The following is a 13,350-nucleotide window of genomic DNA, read 5'->3' as shown; positions in this document are numbered from 1 at the left end:
TTTTTTTTTCAATGTTTACTCCCACCCCTGACAACCAACAAAGAAGGTTTCCCTCCATATGTAAACCTTTCCTTGACCCTTCTCAACAACGAACTAATACTATATTTGTCCTTCTATGATTGACTTATTTCACTCAGCATAATGTCCTCCAAGTTCATCCATATTATGCGGTGTTTTGCAGACTATACATTATTCTTTTTTTCTTTCCTTTATTGTGATTTGGTTGAAAGTTTACGGAGCAAATTCACTTCCCATGCATCAGTTCACACACATGTTGTCTCATGACCTTGTCTACAATTTACCCCAATGCAAGAGCTCCCCTCCTACTTCATCCTGATAGTTACCTCTTCCCTGTGTCCATCCCTCCATGCACTCCTGCCCCTTGAGCTCTCTCCCTGTGCATAAACAGCCCTTCTTTCTCCCATGATTGGTCTCTCCAAGGACTGTATCTACCTCAGGTAAATGTTCAAGTCATATACCTGTCTATTGTTTGGCTGGAAGCCACAGGTGTGGGTTCACTTCCAGACCTCAAGGGCAGCTAGGGATCATAGTCTCAGTGGTTCCTTCTATCAGACCAGCAAACCTAGCCGCCCCCCCCCCCTTTCTTTTTCTCCAAATGATTTTGAGTTCTGTTCTACATTGTTCTCCCTCTCTATCCAGGATCTCCTCCACAGATCCCCCTCTGCGTGGTTGACAGTAACTGGGCACCATCTAGTTCTTCTGGTCTCATAGTCGTATAGGCTGAGGATCACATGGTGTACCAGTCACTAGGACTAATTGTTTCCATGAATCTTTGGTTTTCTTCATTTTTCTTTGCTCTGAATGAGGAGCGACCCCTCGTTGCATCTAGATGGCTGCTTGCAAGCTTTTAAGATCCCAGTCGCTACTTGCAAGAGTAGGCGATAGAACAATGTTTTGTGTAGTATGTTATGACAATGGAGCTTGATGTCCCCTGCGACTGTATGGTCTTGAGCCCAGAGGTTCAACTACTCGCTCCCTCTGGGTAGCTGGCTGTGACCAAGAAGTGACTACAGCCTTGTCCCTTGTCAGCTCTACTATACACCTGGGAATTCTTACAGAACATACAAATACACTTATAGAACCATTATCTGCCAACCCTATACATGGTCTTGGGTACACTCCTTGCTGCATAGACATACCTAATAGTTCAGCCTGCCCACCCATCTATCCACCCATATACCCGTGTTTGCCTTCACTGACAACGCAAGGCTGTACGTGCAGAAGGGTTCACCTTTGTTGTCTGTGGCTCCCATGCACTTCTTTCTGTCTCTGTCTTCCTCAGTGCCACCATGTTGATCACTCACATTTGGTACATTGCCCTTCTCTTCACCCAAATCAATACTTATCTCTACCTATCCCTCTCCTCCCCTCCCACCCCTGGTAACCAATGAAGAAAATTTCTTTCCATGTATAAACTGTTCCTTGACTTTTACAATAATGGGCTAATACAATGTTTGCCCTTTTGTGATGGACTTATTTCACTCAGCATAATCTACATTATTCTTTAGTGCTGCATAGCTTTCCATTATGTGTACGTACCATAGTCTGGTCATCCACTCTTCTGCTGTAAATCTTAGAGATAAGTCCCTTGCCAGATATGTAATTATCGGCAAGTATGAATGTGTTGTTGTCATTTTTGTTAAGTGCTTTTTCATGATGTCGATTTCTTTGTTCCGTATAATTTTCTATGCTGAGCTCGTTTTGTTTATGAATCACGTTATCACTTCCTTCATTGCTATTGTTTCAGTATTTGCTGAATGTTTATGCTGGTCCTCTTTTTTGATGTGAAGGTTTATAATTTTTCTTTGAGGTTAACCTGTGATTTATAGTTTTCTTCCCAAGTTTTGAACAGTCTGTTCTATCTTGTAGTTGTCTTGACTTCCCTACCATCTAGAAGTTCTGTAACGACAGTTTTTTTCCCCCCTCTTTTTGGTTTGTAGTTGTCCTCATTTGTCAATTGATGTCTCTGATTTTCCTGTTTACAATCTTGTAGGCTTATTTACTTTGGATACTTCATAGCTGGGTTAGTTGCTGGGTTATATCATCGTATGTGTTAATGGTCAGTTGTCATTGGCTGTTGTTGCTTCTCTATCCAAAGGGCACCCTTTAGCATCTTTTGAAAGGTTGGTCTGCTTTTAACAAATTCTCTTAATTTCTGCTTACCTGGAAATGTCCTAATTTCACTATCATATTTGAGGGACAGGAGCTCTGGTAGCATAGTGCCTTAAGGCACTTGAGTGCTAACCAGAAGGTTGGTGGTTCAAACCCACCAGCCACTCTTCGGAAGGAAGGTTGGGCAGTCTACTTCCGTAGTGATACAGCCTCGGAAACCCAAGGAGGGGGCACTATGAGTCTGGTCCGACTCAACGGCACATAACAACAACAGCAACATTTGAGGGACAATTTTGCTGGGTACACAGTTCTTGGTTGGAAATTTTTCTCCTTCAGTGTTTTATATTTAACATCCCATTGTCATCTCGCCTGAATCGTTTATCTCGAGAAATCTGAGCTTAGTCTTTTTGGTTGCCCCTTGTAGGTAACTTTTTGTTTTTCCCATGCTGCTCTCATGATTCTTTCTTTGTCTTTGATTTTGGTGAGTTTGATGATGATATGTCTGGGTGATTTTCTTTTGGGGTCTATCCTGTTTGGGGTCCGCTGGACTTCCTGAATGGATATATTCTAATCTTGCATCATACCAGGAAAATTCTCTTCCAACAAATCTTTGACAATTTTCTCTCTGGTTTTATTTGTGTCTTCCTGTTCTGGAATTCCAATTACATGTAGGTTATTCCTTTTGATGGTATCCCACATGAACCTTAGGCTTTCTTCATATTTTTTTTTTTTTTTTTTGTTCTTTTTTCTGATTGATCCCTTTCCAAAGAAGTGTTCAGGTATTTGCCTTCAATCTAATTCTGTCTTCCATTGATTCAATTCTGCTCCTTTGCCCATTCATCTTATCTATTTCTAAAAATTCAGTATTAATTTTTTGGATATCGTGTGTAGATTTTGTATCATTTCTAATTTTTCATTTATTTTGTCATTTTGTTCTTGTATCGTTATATTTTGTTGTAGAATTTTCTTTGTGTTTTCCTTGCTCTGTCTCTCAAATAGTTGAAGATACATAAATATAATTCTTTTGAATTCCTTATCAGGGAGTTCCAATGCTGCATCTTCCTCAGGGATGTATTTTGGGTCTTTGTCTTGGTCCCTTGTTTCTCCTGCTTTATCTTGCTTCTTTGTGTGGACTGTGATGCTCTGTTGTCTCCAAGGCATTGTGACATTTTTATGTTTATGTCTAATTGGTGATTGTATGTTGGAGTGGCTTGCCCACGATTTTCATTTTCTTTGTTTTGGTTGTATGTTATCTATGCAAGCAGGGTACAGTGCTGTGCTCCTCTGTTTGCTAGTGGGCAGCACTAACACACTCACCACCTGTCTCCTTTCCTGTTGTCAGCCTCTCATATGTCCCTGCCGCCCTGAGCAAACAGAGCCTATTTCTAGGTCCCTGGAATCCGAATGAGGATGCTATCACTTTAAAATCCAAAATGGTTGCCACTTGTAAAGAGTCATAATGGCTGCGCCCTCAGTCACTTTAAATATCCAAAATGGCCACTGCCTATAAACATTGAAAATGGCTGTACCCTCAGTCACTTTAAATATCCAAAATGGCTGCTGCTTGTAAACATTTAAAATGGCTGTGCCCTCGGTCACTTTAAAAATCCAAAATGGCTGCCACTTATAAACATTCAAAATGGCTGCACCGTTGTTGTTGTTGTTATGTGCCGTCGAGTTGGCCCCGACTCACAGCGACCCCTCCTTGGGTTTCCGAGGCAGTATCACTACGGAAGTAGGATTGCCCAACCTTCCTTCGCACCGTTGGTCACTTTAAATATCCAAAATGGTTGCTGTGTGTAAACAATCAAAATGACTGCGCCCTCTGGACAGCGGAAAGTCAACAGCTCAGGTTGTCTCCCTCCTTGCTGTTTCTCTTCCTAGACATAGGCCACCAGAACAGTTGTCCCTGCAGCCTTTGGTGACCAGGGTTAACCTTTAGGTCAATTCTCAGGTCCCAGCACCACTTGGAAATATTCGGGCTGTTGGTCCTATCAGAGTAGCTGACAGTCCGCAGCTCTGACTTTCTCTGTACTCACTGTTTTTGTTCAGGTTTTTCCACTAGTTGGTGCCTAATCCACTTCTGTATAGTTCCTTTCACAGCTCAGGGCTCCAGGATTATCTTCTGTATGTCTGTCAGTTGGTTTTTCTTTTCTTTGTTGAAGAGGGTCTGTTTGCTTGTCTGCCTATTCCTCCATCTTACTGGAAGTTACATATAGCTAGGTCTTAAAAGAGCTCAAGGCAAACCTTTTTCACTAGTTAAGCTAAACTCTTGTTTGATTTTAAGAAGACTTCAAGGGATATTTTTGGTTTAAAATTTCAAGATGATCTCAGGGCAGTAGTTTCAGGGCTTCAGCTAGTCTCCAGGGATCCAGAAAATCTAGAGTCCTTTAGATCGTGAAATTCTGTATGCATTTCCCCTTTATTAATCAGGATTCTGCTGCACAATCTTGGATCAAAATGTTCAGTAATGGTACCATACGGATTTTATTGTATTTTGTCTCATGTCCGAGGAAACACTTGATCCCGGAGGCAGTTAGCTGCACATTCTTCTGGCATCTTGACTCTCCTTTTGTTGTCTAGGCCAGTGTTGTTGTTGTTATGTGCCGTCGAGTCAAACCCAACTCATAGCGACCCCTCCTTGGGTTTCCGAGGCAGTATCACTACAGAAGTAGGATTGCCCAACCTTCCTTCCGAGGAGTGGCTGGTGGGTTTGAACCGCCAGCCGTCTGGTTAGCAGGCAAGTGTCTTAGCCACTATGCTACCAGAGACCAATTAACCATACCTTGAATGGCTAGTTGCAAGCTTTTAAGACCCCAGGCACTACACAAGGAACTGGGAGGTAGAACATAAGCACTAAATGCTTTGTTAAGCCAGGTACTGGGATGTTTCATGAAACCATAACCCTAAACCTCCAAGCCAAGGAACCAGATCCAGTGAAGTGTTTGCTGGTACATAAGGAGACTCAGTCGCTAGGTGTGGGGCTTTTTTTATTCACAATAATTGATTATTTTCTTTGAGCACTTTGAATACATTACCATGTTGCCTTCTGGCCTCCATTTTTTTCTCATAAGAAGCAGGCTGTTAATTTTATTGGGGTTCCCTTGTAGGTCACAGTTGTTTGTCTCTTAACTGCTTTCACGATTTTCTCCTAGTCTTTGGCTGTCAGTATTTTTATGATAATATGACTTTTGGGGGATTCTTTTTTTTATCATACTTCAAATTCTTGCATCTTCCTGGATGTGTCAACTAATGTTTTTCAATAAATACGGAAAGTTTTCAGCCATTATTTCTTTGAATGTGTTTTCTATTTCTTTCTTCTTCTTCTGGTACTCCCGTTACATGTGTATCAGTGCACTTAATAGTGTCCCACATTTTTCTGAGGCTCTGTTCCTTTTCTTCATTCTTTTTTCGCTTTCTTCTTTGAATTGCATAACCCCTGTCTTCAAGTTTGCAGTTTTTCTCCTGTCAGTTTATGTCTACTGTTGAGTCCCTCTAATGAATTTCTCTTTTCAGTTGTACTTTTCAACTCCACAATTTGCACTTGGTTCTTTTTTATATCATTGTCTATTTTGTGTGACATTGTCATCATACCTTATTTCTTTATTCATGGTTTTTGGATATATTTATTATAATGGTTACTTTGGAGTCTTTATTAAATCTGACATCTGGTTACTCTCACTGTCAGTTTTTGTTGCTTGTTTTTTTTTTCCAGTATCTGTGTCATACTTTTCTGTTTCTTAACATGGCTAATAACTTATTGGAAATGACGTTTTAGATAATGCACTGTAGCAATTATGGATACTGATGGAGTTGGTGGCCAAGCCAGACCTAGACTTGGGGTGTCGAGGTCATTGCTGCTTTGCTGGGTGCTACCTCTAGTCACACTGCTAGACCTTTGGAATTTTTAATTTGTGGCTTAATCTGAAGGTTGTAATTATTTTGCTAAATTGAGATTTCAGCCATATTATTTGAGAGTAGCTAATGTTCATGAGAAATACATATTTTTTATTAATGTTTTTATGATTTTTAAGGGGCCTAATCTTTTCCAGTGGAGCAAGCCTTAGGTTGCGTTATGTTCTATAATTAAATTCCCTTGAAAATAGAATCCACCTTACTGGAAATCACTTGGCAGCCAGCTTTGGTGTATGTACTACATTGTTTTAGGGGGAGGGAAAGCACTTGCTATAGAGATCCTGGCAGAGGCACTTACCACTTACAAGTAGAAGGACTTTGAATTATGTAACTTATCTTCAAAGGTTTTTCTGCATTTATAAGCACACTAGCATTTTTAGAGTCAAGGAAAAAGAGGGCACGTGCCTTAGAGTCAGTCAAATATGTTGGTTACATCAGAAATAGAGTTTATATTTTGTTCCTATGTAGCTCTTTATAACAGAGTGATTGGTGACTTTTGGAGTAAAGATTATCATGAATTCATCATTAGGGTTAGTTTTTTCTTCTAGTATAGGCTATTTTTATTTTTTCTTAATTTATTTGATTTTGATTAAGTTTTTGTTCTTATGACCTTCTTCATCCCTCCCTTGGGCCTCTGAGCCAGCCCAGCACAGATGCGAGGCATACTCAGCCAGCTTTGACTCTCAGTATTAAGAGGAGCCCTCTCAGTGCATAGCCCTTCCTTCGTTTGAATTATACCATGTTTTAACATTTTGGAAAAATATTTTAGCTTATTGTTAAATCTGTTGAATTTAATAAACATAATATTTCATCTTTTCAGAGGTCGAAACAGTAACAAAGGACTGCCTCAGTCTACGGTGAGTAACCTGAATGTTATTTCTTTGGGAAAAATGGTAACTAAAACATAATTTCTAACCATAAACTGAAAGCCAAGGCAAAACAAGAAAAAAGTCCCTTGAATTGTGTAGCTCAGAAACTTTTATAGATCATTATAGTTTAGCACAAAATTATTAGTTATATGTATTGTTTTTTGATGATGGCTCTGTGTATAAAATGTAAATAGTGTTTGTCATGCATAATTTTTAATCTAAATGAGTAATCCCCCAAAAGATAAGTAAAACATCAGCACTAGAATTTTCAGAGTTCTTTGGGGTTTTGATTTTGAAATAATGTGGTATCTTTTTTATTGCTTTTATCTCTCTGCCTTCGGGAAAGGTCCTTCTGGTCTTAAATTTTGGAACTTTATCATTGAAATTAAACTGGGTGTGAAGGGCAGAAGTACAGTGCCACATGGTAGAAGAAAGAAATGAGAAGCTGTTGTCATTGAAGACTTTGCATTATTTGGACAGATTGTTGTTTTTTAGGAATCAGGAGAACACACACTTACGTAACATGTGATACACACCCCCACAGTGGTGTGGTCGATGAGACCTTTGAGCACTGCTACTGACTGGGAGGAGGTAGGCAGGGTTCCTTTTGGCCAGTCATCCTTTATATTGTACAAGTCTGTCTGTGAGGTTTGACAACTAGATGCAGTCCTGTAAACACCACCACAAACAAGATAATGGGACAATTCTCTTGCCCCCAAAATCCCTCATGCCACAATGTAGTCAACCCTCCATCCTTGCTTTCTAACAACCGTTGGTCTGTCTTTGCTCCCTGTGCTTTTCTCTTAGCTTGTCTTGATTTTATAGTCAAAATAATGTTTGTTGGTATGACTGATTTCACTCTGAAAACCTGAGCTGCTATTTTCTAAGGGCACAAAGGATGATAGTGATCCAAATCTCCTTTTAATACGTGTGGGTTTTGTAAACATATCTCAAAGTTATGTAACAAAATAAATGCTAACTTTGTACATATGCAAGTATAAATTCTGATTTCTCATAGTGTCTTTCCATATTCCAGATTTCATTTGATGGAATCTATGCAAATATGAGGATGGTTCATATACTTACATCAGTTGTCGTAAGTTATCGGATTATTGGGAATAAACTACCTGGGGAGTAGTATAAAGCAATTTTATGAAGTTAAAATATATATGATTGATTCTCAAAGCAATTGTTTCTTAGGTTATATTTAGTCAGGGTGATTTAGTAAAAATAGGCTAGAACTCTCTTTATCCATGCTATTGTAGCCCACTGTAAAAAGTATTCTTGTTAACCCTGTGTACAAAATGACATAGTTGATAGTCCTCTGTAATGCGTTATTTTCTTGTCGCCTAGTGTAGATGGGGTCTGAGATGTTTACCTTCAGTATTAAGTTCCTATTGGAAGCTTTCAGAGCCCCCTGAAGAACTATGAGAATTTGATGTATTTATAATGTCTTAGAGTTGTTTGGTTTTTTTTTTTTTAGTTTTATCAATGAATACATAATACATCGAGTGAAACTTGGTGATCTAGAAATGAAAACAATTATTCCGTGTGACTGGGTAACATACCGTTTCTTTGATAAAGTAATCGTGTGTTTTTAGGGATCCAAATGTGAAGTACAGGTGAAGAACGGAGGTGTATATGAAGGAGTGTTTAAAACGTACAGCCCTAAGGTAATATTCACTCTTCCTTTTTGTTAATAAAAAACCCATGAGTCATCAACTGTGTGTTTAGATAGCTTTCTGAATAGTATCTGTTAGTTTCAGATTTAGCAGTCTGAAGCTGTAAGCTGGTGTATTGATAATTGTATAAGCAAAGACTTCACGATCTATGTTGTTACTGAAATATTTTGTCCTTTTTCAAGCATTGTGGACTAGAGGAGAGATGAATTAGTTCATTTTGCCCCTTCATCACTGTTAATGTACCTAAGAAAGACCATGTTAGGCTAGGGCCAGCTTTGAGATGGCTGGATATTTAAATGATGACTGACTAGTAGATGAGATTTCTGAGAAAGGGTGTGACTGTCAGGCTCTCTCCGGGTAGATTGTTTCTGCCAAAGGCATAAAAAATAGCCAAGACCTTCCCGTGCTGAGGAATTCCTACCAAATTTTATTTTTTAAGTGTTAAAATGTTTACTCATGTTTTTCATTTTAGTGCGATTTGGTACTTGATGCTGCACATGAGAAAAGTACAGAATCCAGTTCAGGGCCCAAACGTGAAGAAATAATGGAGAGTATTCTGTTCAAATGTTCAGACTTCGTTGTGGTACAGTTTAAAGACATGGACTCCAGTTACGCAAGAAGAGGTGGGTTTTGATTTACTAACTGTGCATCCTGGTTTATTAGATTTACTCAGGCAAAGACTCCACAGTGATCATATAGACTTTTTGTTTTTTTTAAACTTAGGTTTCCTAGGATAACTTGGTTAAGAAAATTTTTTAGAAAAGTAGGAATCTTAATACATTTTTCTTGAAAAATATTTAAAACTTACTAAGAAAATTACTTGATACTGTTAGTGGCATAAATAATAATTGAGTTATTATTTTTCTTGGCTGTTTTAAAGGATTTTCTGAAGTTCTGTGGTCAAGAGTGCTACTCATTATACTCACCTGAAAATGTCTTGCCCCATTTGGTCTGCAGTGTTTATAACCCAAACCAAACCCATTGCCGTCAAGTCAGTTTCGACTCATAGTGACCTTATAGGACAGAGTAAAACTTACCCACAGGGTTTCCAAGCCTGTAAATATGGAGGCAGACTGCCATATCTTTCTCTAAGGAGCGGCTGGTGGATTCAAACCTCTGACTTTATGGTTAGCTGCTGAGTGCTTAACCACTGTGCCACAGGGCTCCCTTTAGTTTATAAATGGGCCTACAGATCTGGAAAGAAATTAAAGCATAGGACCAAGAGAGAAAGGTCGAGAAGTGTGGATGGAAAATGATAGTCTAATATAGAGTTCTTTAGAATTTTGATTTTGAATTAATATGCTGTCTTTTTTATTGCTTTTCTCTTTCACCTTTGGAAAGGGCCTGCTGGTCCTTAAAGTAGAACAAATGTATTTAAAATAAAAATGTGGAACATGGGGCTATGTCTTGAGAAATTAAAAGCCACTCTGTAGTTCTGCTAAAATGGAGTCCACTTCAGGTATACACTGAGACAGGAAATAGGCCATTCCTGTGGTGGGTTGGGAGGACATGTTGTGTAATGCTGAGGATTCAGTCACAAGTGGAAGCCACTCGTAGGCAGTTTTGAACTGGGTTCTAAAATTGTTAAAAGGGTTTTTTTGGAGCCAAAATCTATAGTCAAATAGAAATCTTGCTGTGAATTGTAATTCATTACAATTTGATTTTATTATTCAGCCTATACTAACTGTTGTTTCCGTTCTGGGCTGATGGTTCTGTACTGTTAGTGGGTAGTTACAAGCCCCCAGGAACTCAGGCCTTTACTCTTGGACCTCTGGACGCGGTTCTACCAGTCAGCTTGCTCTGAGGCCAGCACTGTGAGGTCCTCTGCTCTGAGGTGCTGACGAAAGCGGTGTGCTCTCGTTTTGTCTTCTCAGATGTCCGTCTTTGAGTCACAGCTCTATGTCTAAGAGTCCTTCAGTGCCCCCACCCCCGGAAACAAGCCTGTTCTGTTTTCACCTCTGAGTTGATCTTACGTATGTCCAGAAGAACAAACTTATTGTACCTATGCTTTACTCTTAAGTATTTCACTATTTCAGAATTTAAAAAGTGGTTTTGGGTCATAAGCCAAAAGTGAAAATAAAATTTTAGCTGAATTTACTTCATAGCACTCTCTGGAAAAAATGGTGACCACAACAAAAATGTTCTTTCCTCTTTTGGATTCCAGGCCGTTTAGGTAACAGCCATTCACAATATACTTTGTTCTTCATTTTTGTTTTTGAAGTGAATTTGGCATTTCTGAAATTTGGAAAATTAGTAAATGTTACCTTAAGATATTTGCGTAGCCCATTGCTTGATCCTCTTCAAAATTAATGTCTTTAAACTTTTATGTTGTTTTATTGTCCAGGTAACTTGGGTTCATTGTAGAAAGCCAAGAAAATGCAGATGAGAGTGATGTCTTTAGAACCTTTCAGGGTCCCTATAAAGGATGGATATGTTTTCCTTTTCACATAACAATACATGTTTCTTGGTGAGGCTATCCATTACTATAGCATGGCAGGACGCTACTGGGGTAGTGAATCCCACGGTTGTGTCCATAGCTCAGCGTCCTGGAAATAGCACTAGTCTTTAGAATTTTATGTCTATTAAGACTTTTCTGGCAGAAGCTTCCTTCTCTTCTGAGATAAACGTATTATTGTAGATATACTATTGTTGTTGTTGTTATTTGCCGTTGAGTCGGACCCAACTCATAGCAACCCCTCCTTGGGTTTCCAAGGCAGTATCACTACAGAAGTAGATTGCCCAGCCTTCCTTGCGAGGAGTGGCTGGTGGGTTTGAACCACCTATTAGTATGGAGAAATCTTTTTGAGGGTCATATATTGGCATGGTTTATTGTAAAAACACATTGAGTACTGCTTTTGGATTTGCATTTTCTGTTAGAGACTTACGTTTCTGAGGCACCCTGGTGGTACAGTTACTAAGCATTTGGCTGCTAAAGCTGCTAATCCAAAGATTAGTGGTTCGAACCAACCAGCAGCTCTGTGGGAGAAGAGACCTGGCAGTCTGCTCCCATGAAATTTACAGCCAGTTCTACTTGATCCAACAGGGTCACTGTGAGTCGGGATCGACTCAGCAGCATACAACAGCAACAATTTAGATTTCTAGTTCCTTTCAGTAAAGGAAGGAAGGAAGAGTTTAACACGGCATTCACATTTGGTCATCTGGGGAGAGATGCCAGTTTCAGGGCATGTGGTGCTGAGGTGAAGGCAAGGATGGGCACCATGGGTTTCATCTGATGAGGTCCTATGAGAGGCTCTGCTCTGGGGGCCTTGAGGATTTGTGCTTTCCTTCATTGCTTCATAGTGCCTTTTCTGTCTCAAATTGGAGACTACCTCAAGTATAATCCCTGCTGACATCACTTTAATACTTCTTTTCTACATTTTAAATGGCAAAATGGATTTGTTTGTTAAAGACTTAGTGTTGAGAGAGTGATAACCAAAATGCTAATATTATTAATTAACATTAATTGTAGCTTCCTAAAAGAAGAGGGAAATTTATTTTCTTTCTGAGCTTCTAGCGTCTCCTAAGTTTCTTCTGGAATGTTACTGTCAAATTCTTAAGGTTGGTAACATTCACCAAAAAAAAATTTTCATTTTCCATACAGCAGTTCATACGTATTTTGTTTCATGACATTGGCTGCAATTCCCCACTATATAACAGCATTCTTCCTACTTCCTCCCTGTAGTTTCCTCTTCCCTGTGTCTTTCTTTCCTATGCGTTTCTGTCCCCCAACCTATTTCCCTGTGTAAACACTGCCCTTCTGTTCTCCCGTGATTGATTGCTCTAAGGAGTGTATCTACCTGATGTAAATACTCACCCTGTGTACCTGTCTATTATTTGGCTGGAAGCCACAGGACCTGGAGGGTAACTAGGGACCATTGTCTCAGGAGTCTCACTAGGCTCTATCAGACCAGCAAACTTGGTCATTTTTTTTTTTTTTTTTAATTTTTATGATTTTGAGTTTTGTTCCACATTGTTTTCCCACTCTATCCAGGATCTCCTGCACTGAACCCTTTCTGAGTGGTTTTTTTGAGTGGTTGACAGTGGTAGCTGGGTACCATCTAGTTCTGGTCTTATGGTCATACAGGCTGAAGATCATATGGTCGTCTAGTCCCTTAGACTAATTATTTCCATGTGTCTTTGGTTTTCTTCATTCTTCTTTGCTCTGGATGAGGAGAGGCATATTGTTGCATTTAGATGGCTGCTTGAAAACTTTTAAGATCCCAGTCGCTACTCAGCAAAGTAGGATGTAGAAAAATGTTTTTGTGTAGTATGTTATTCCAAGTGAGCTTGATGTCCCCCGCAACCATGGTCCTGAGCTCACAGGTCCAGCTACTCACTTCCTCAAGATGATTGGCTGTGGCCAAGAAGTTACCATAACTTTACCCTTTGTTAGCTCTATTATATATTTAGACATTCTTACAGTACATAAAAATACATATGTAGATATGTCATCTATTTGACTGCTAACCAGAAGGCTGGCAGTTCAAACCCACCAGCCACTCCTTGGGAGGAAGATTGGGCAATCTACTTCATAGCAATACTGCCTCAGAAACCCAAGGAAGGGTCACTGAGTCAGATCTGACTTGATGGCAGTGAGTTTGTTTTTTGTTTATAACCTTTTATATGGTCATGGAAATAATTCCCTTTAGCCTAGACATACCTGATGACTTAGCCTGTCTACCCATCTATTTATTTATAGATTAATATTTTTTTTTTCCATAGATTAATGTTTATCACTGACAACACAGTAT

The 13,350-nt window shown here is 39.3% G+C and overlaps 1 protein-coding gene across 1 annotated transcript in view; it reads left to right on the top strand.

Moving 5' to 3' along the window:
- Positions 1-13,350, top strand: part of ATXN2 (ataxin 2) — a 192,646-nt gene that overhangs the window by 55,833 nt on the left and 123,463 nt on the right. The window contains exons 2-5 of the mRNA XM_042780579.1: positions 6,869-6,905; positions 7,954-8,013; positions 8,519-8,590; positions 9,072-9,222. Of these exons, the coding sequence (XP_042636513.1) occupies positions 6,869-6,905; positions 7,954-8,013; positions 8,519-8,590; positions 9,072-9,222 (320 nt within the window). The remainder of the gene's footprint in view (positions 1-6,868; positions 6,906-7,953; positions 8,014-8,518; positions 8,591-9,071; positions 9,223-13,350) is intronic.

Source organism: Orycteropus afer, unplaced genomic scaffold (genome assembly GCF_000298275.1).
Source record: "Orycteropus afer afer isolate SDZICR_OR568_19922 unplaced genomic scaffold, OryAfe1.0 scaffold00048, whole genome shotgun sequence".
Lineage (NCBI taxonomy): Eukaryota > Metazoa > Chordata > Mammalia > Tubulidentata > Orycteropodidae > Orycteropus > Orycteropus afer.
The sequence above is the reverse complement of the archived record's forward strand: the minus strand, read 5'-3'. Positions and strand labels throughout refer to the sequence as shown.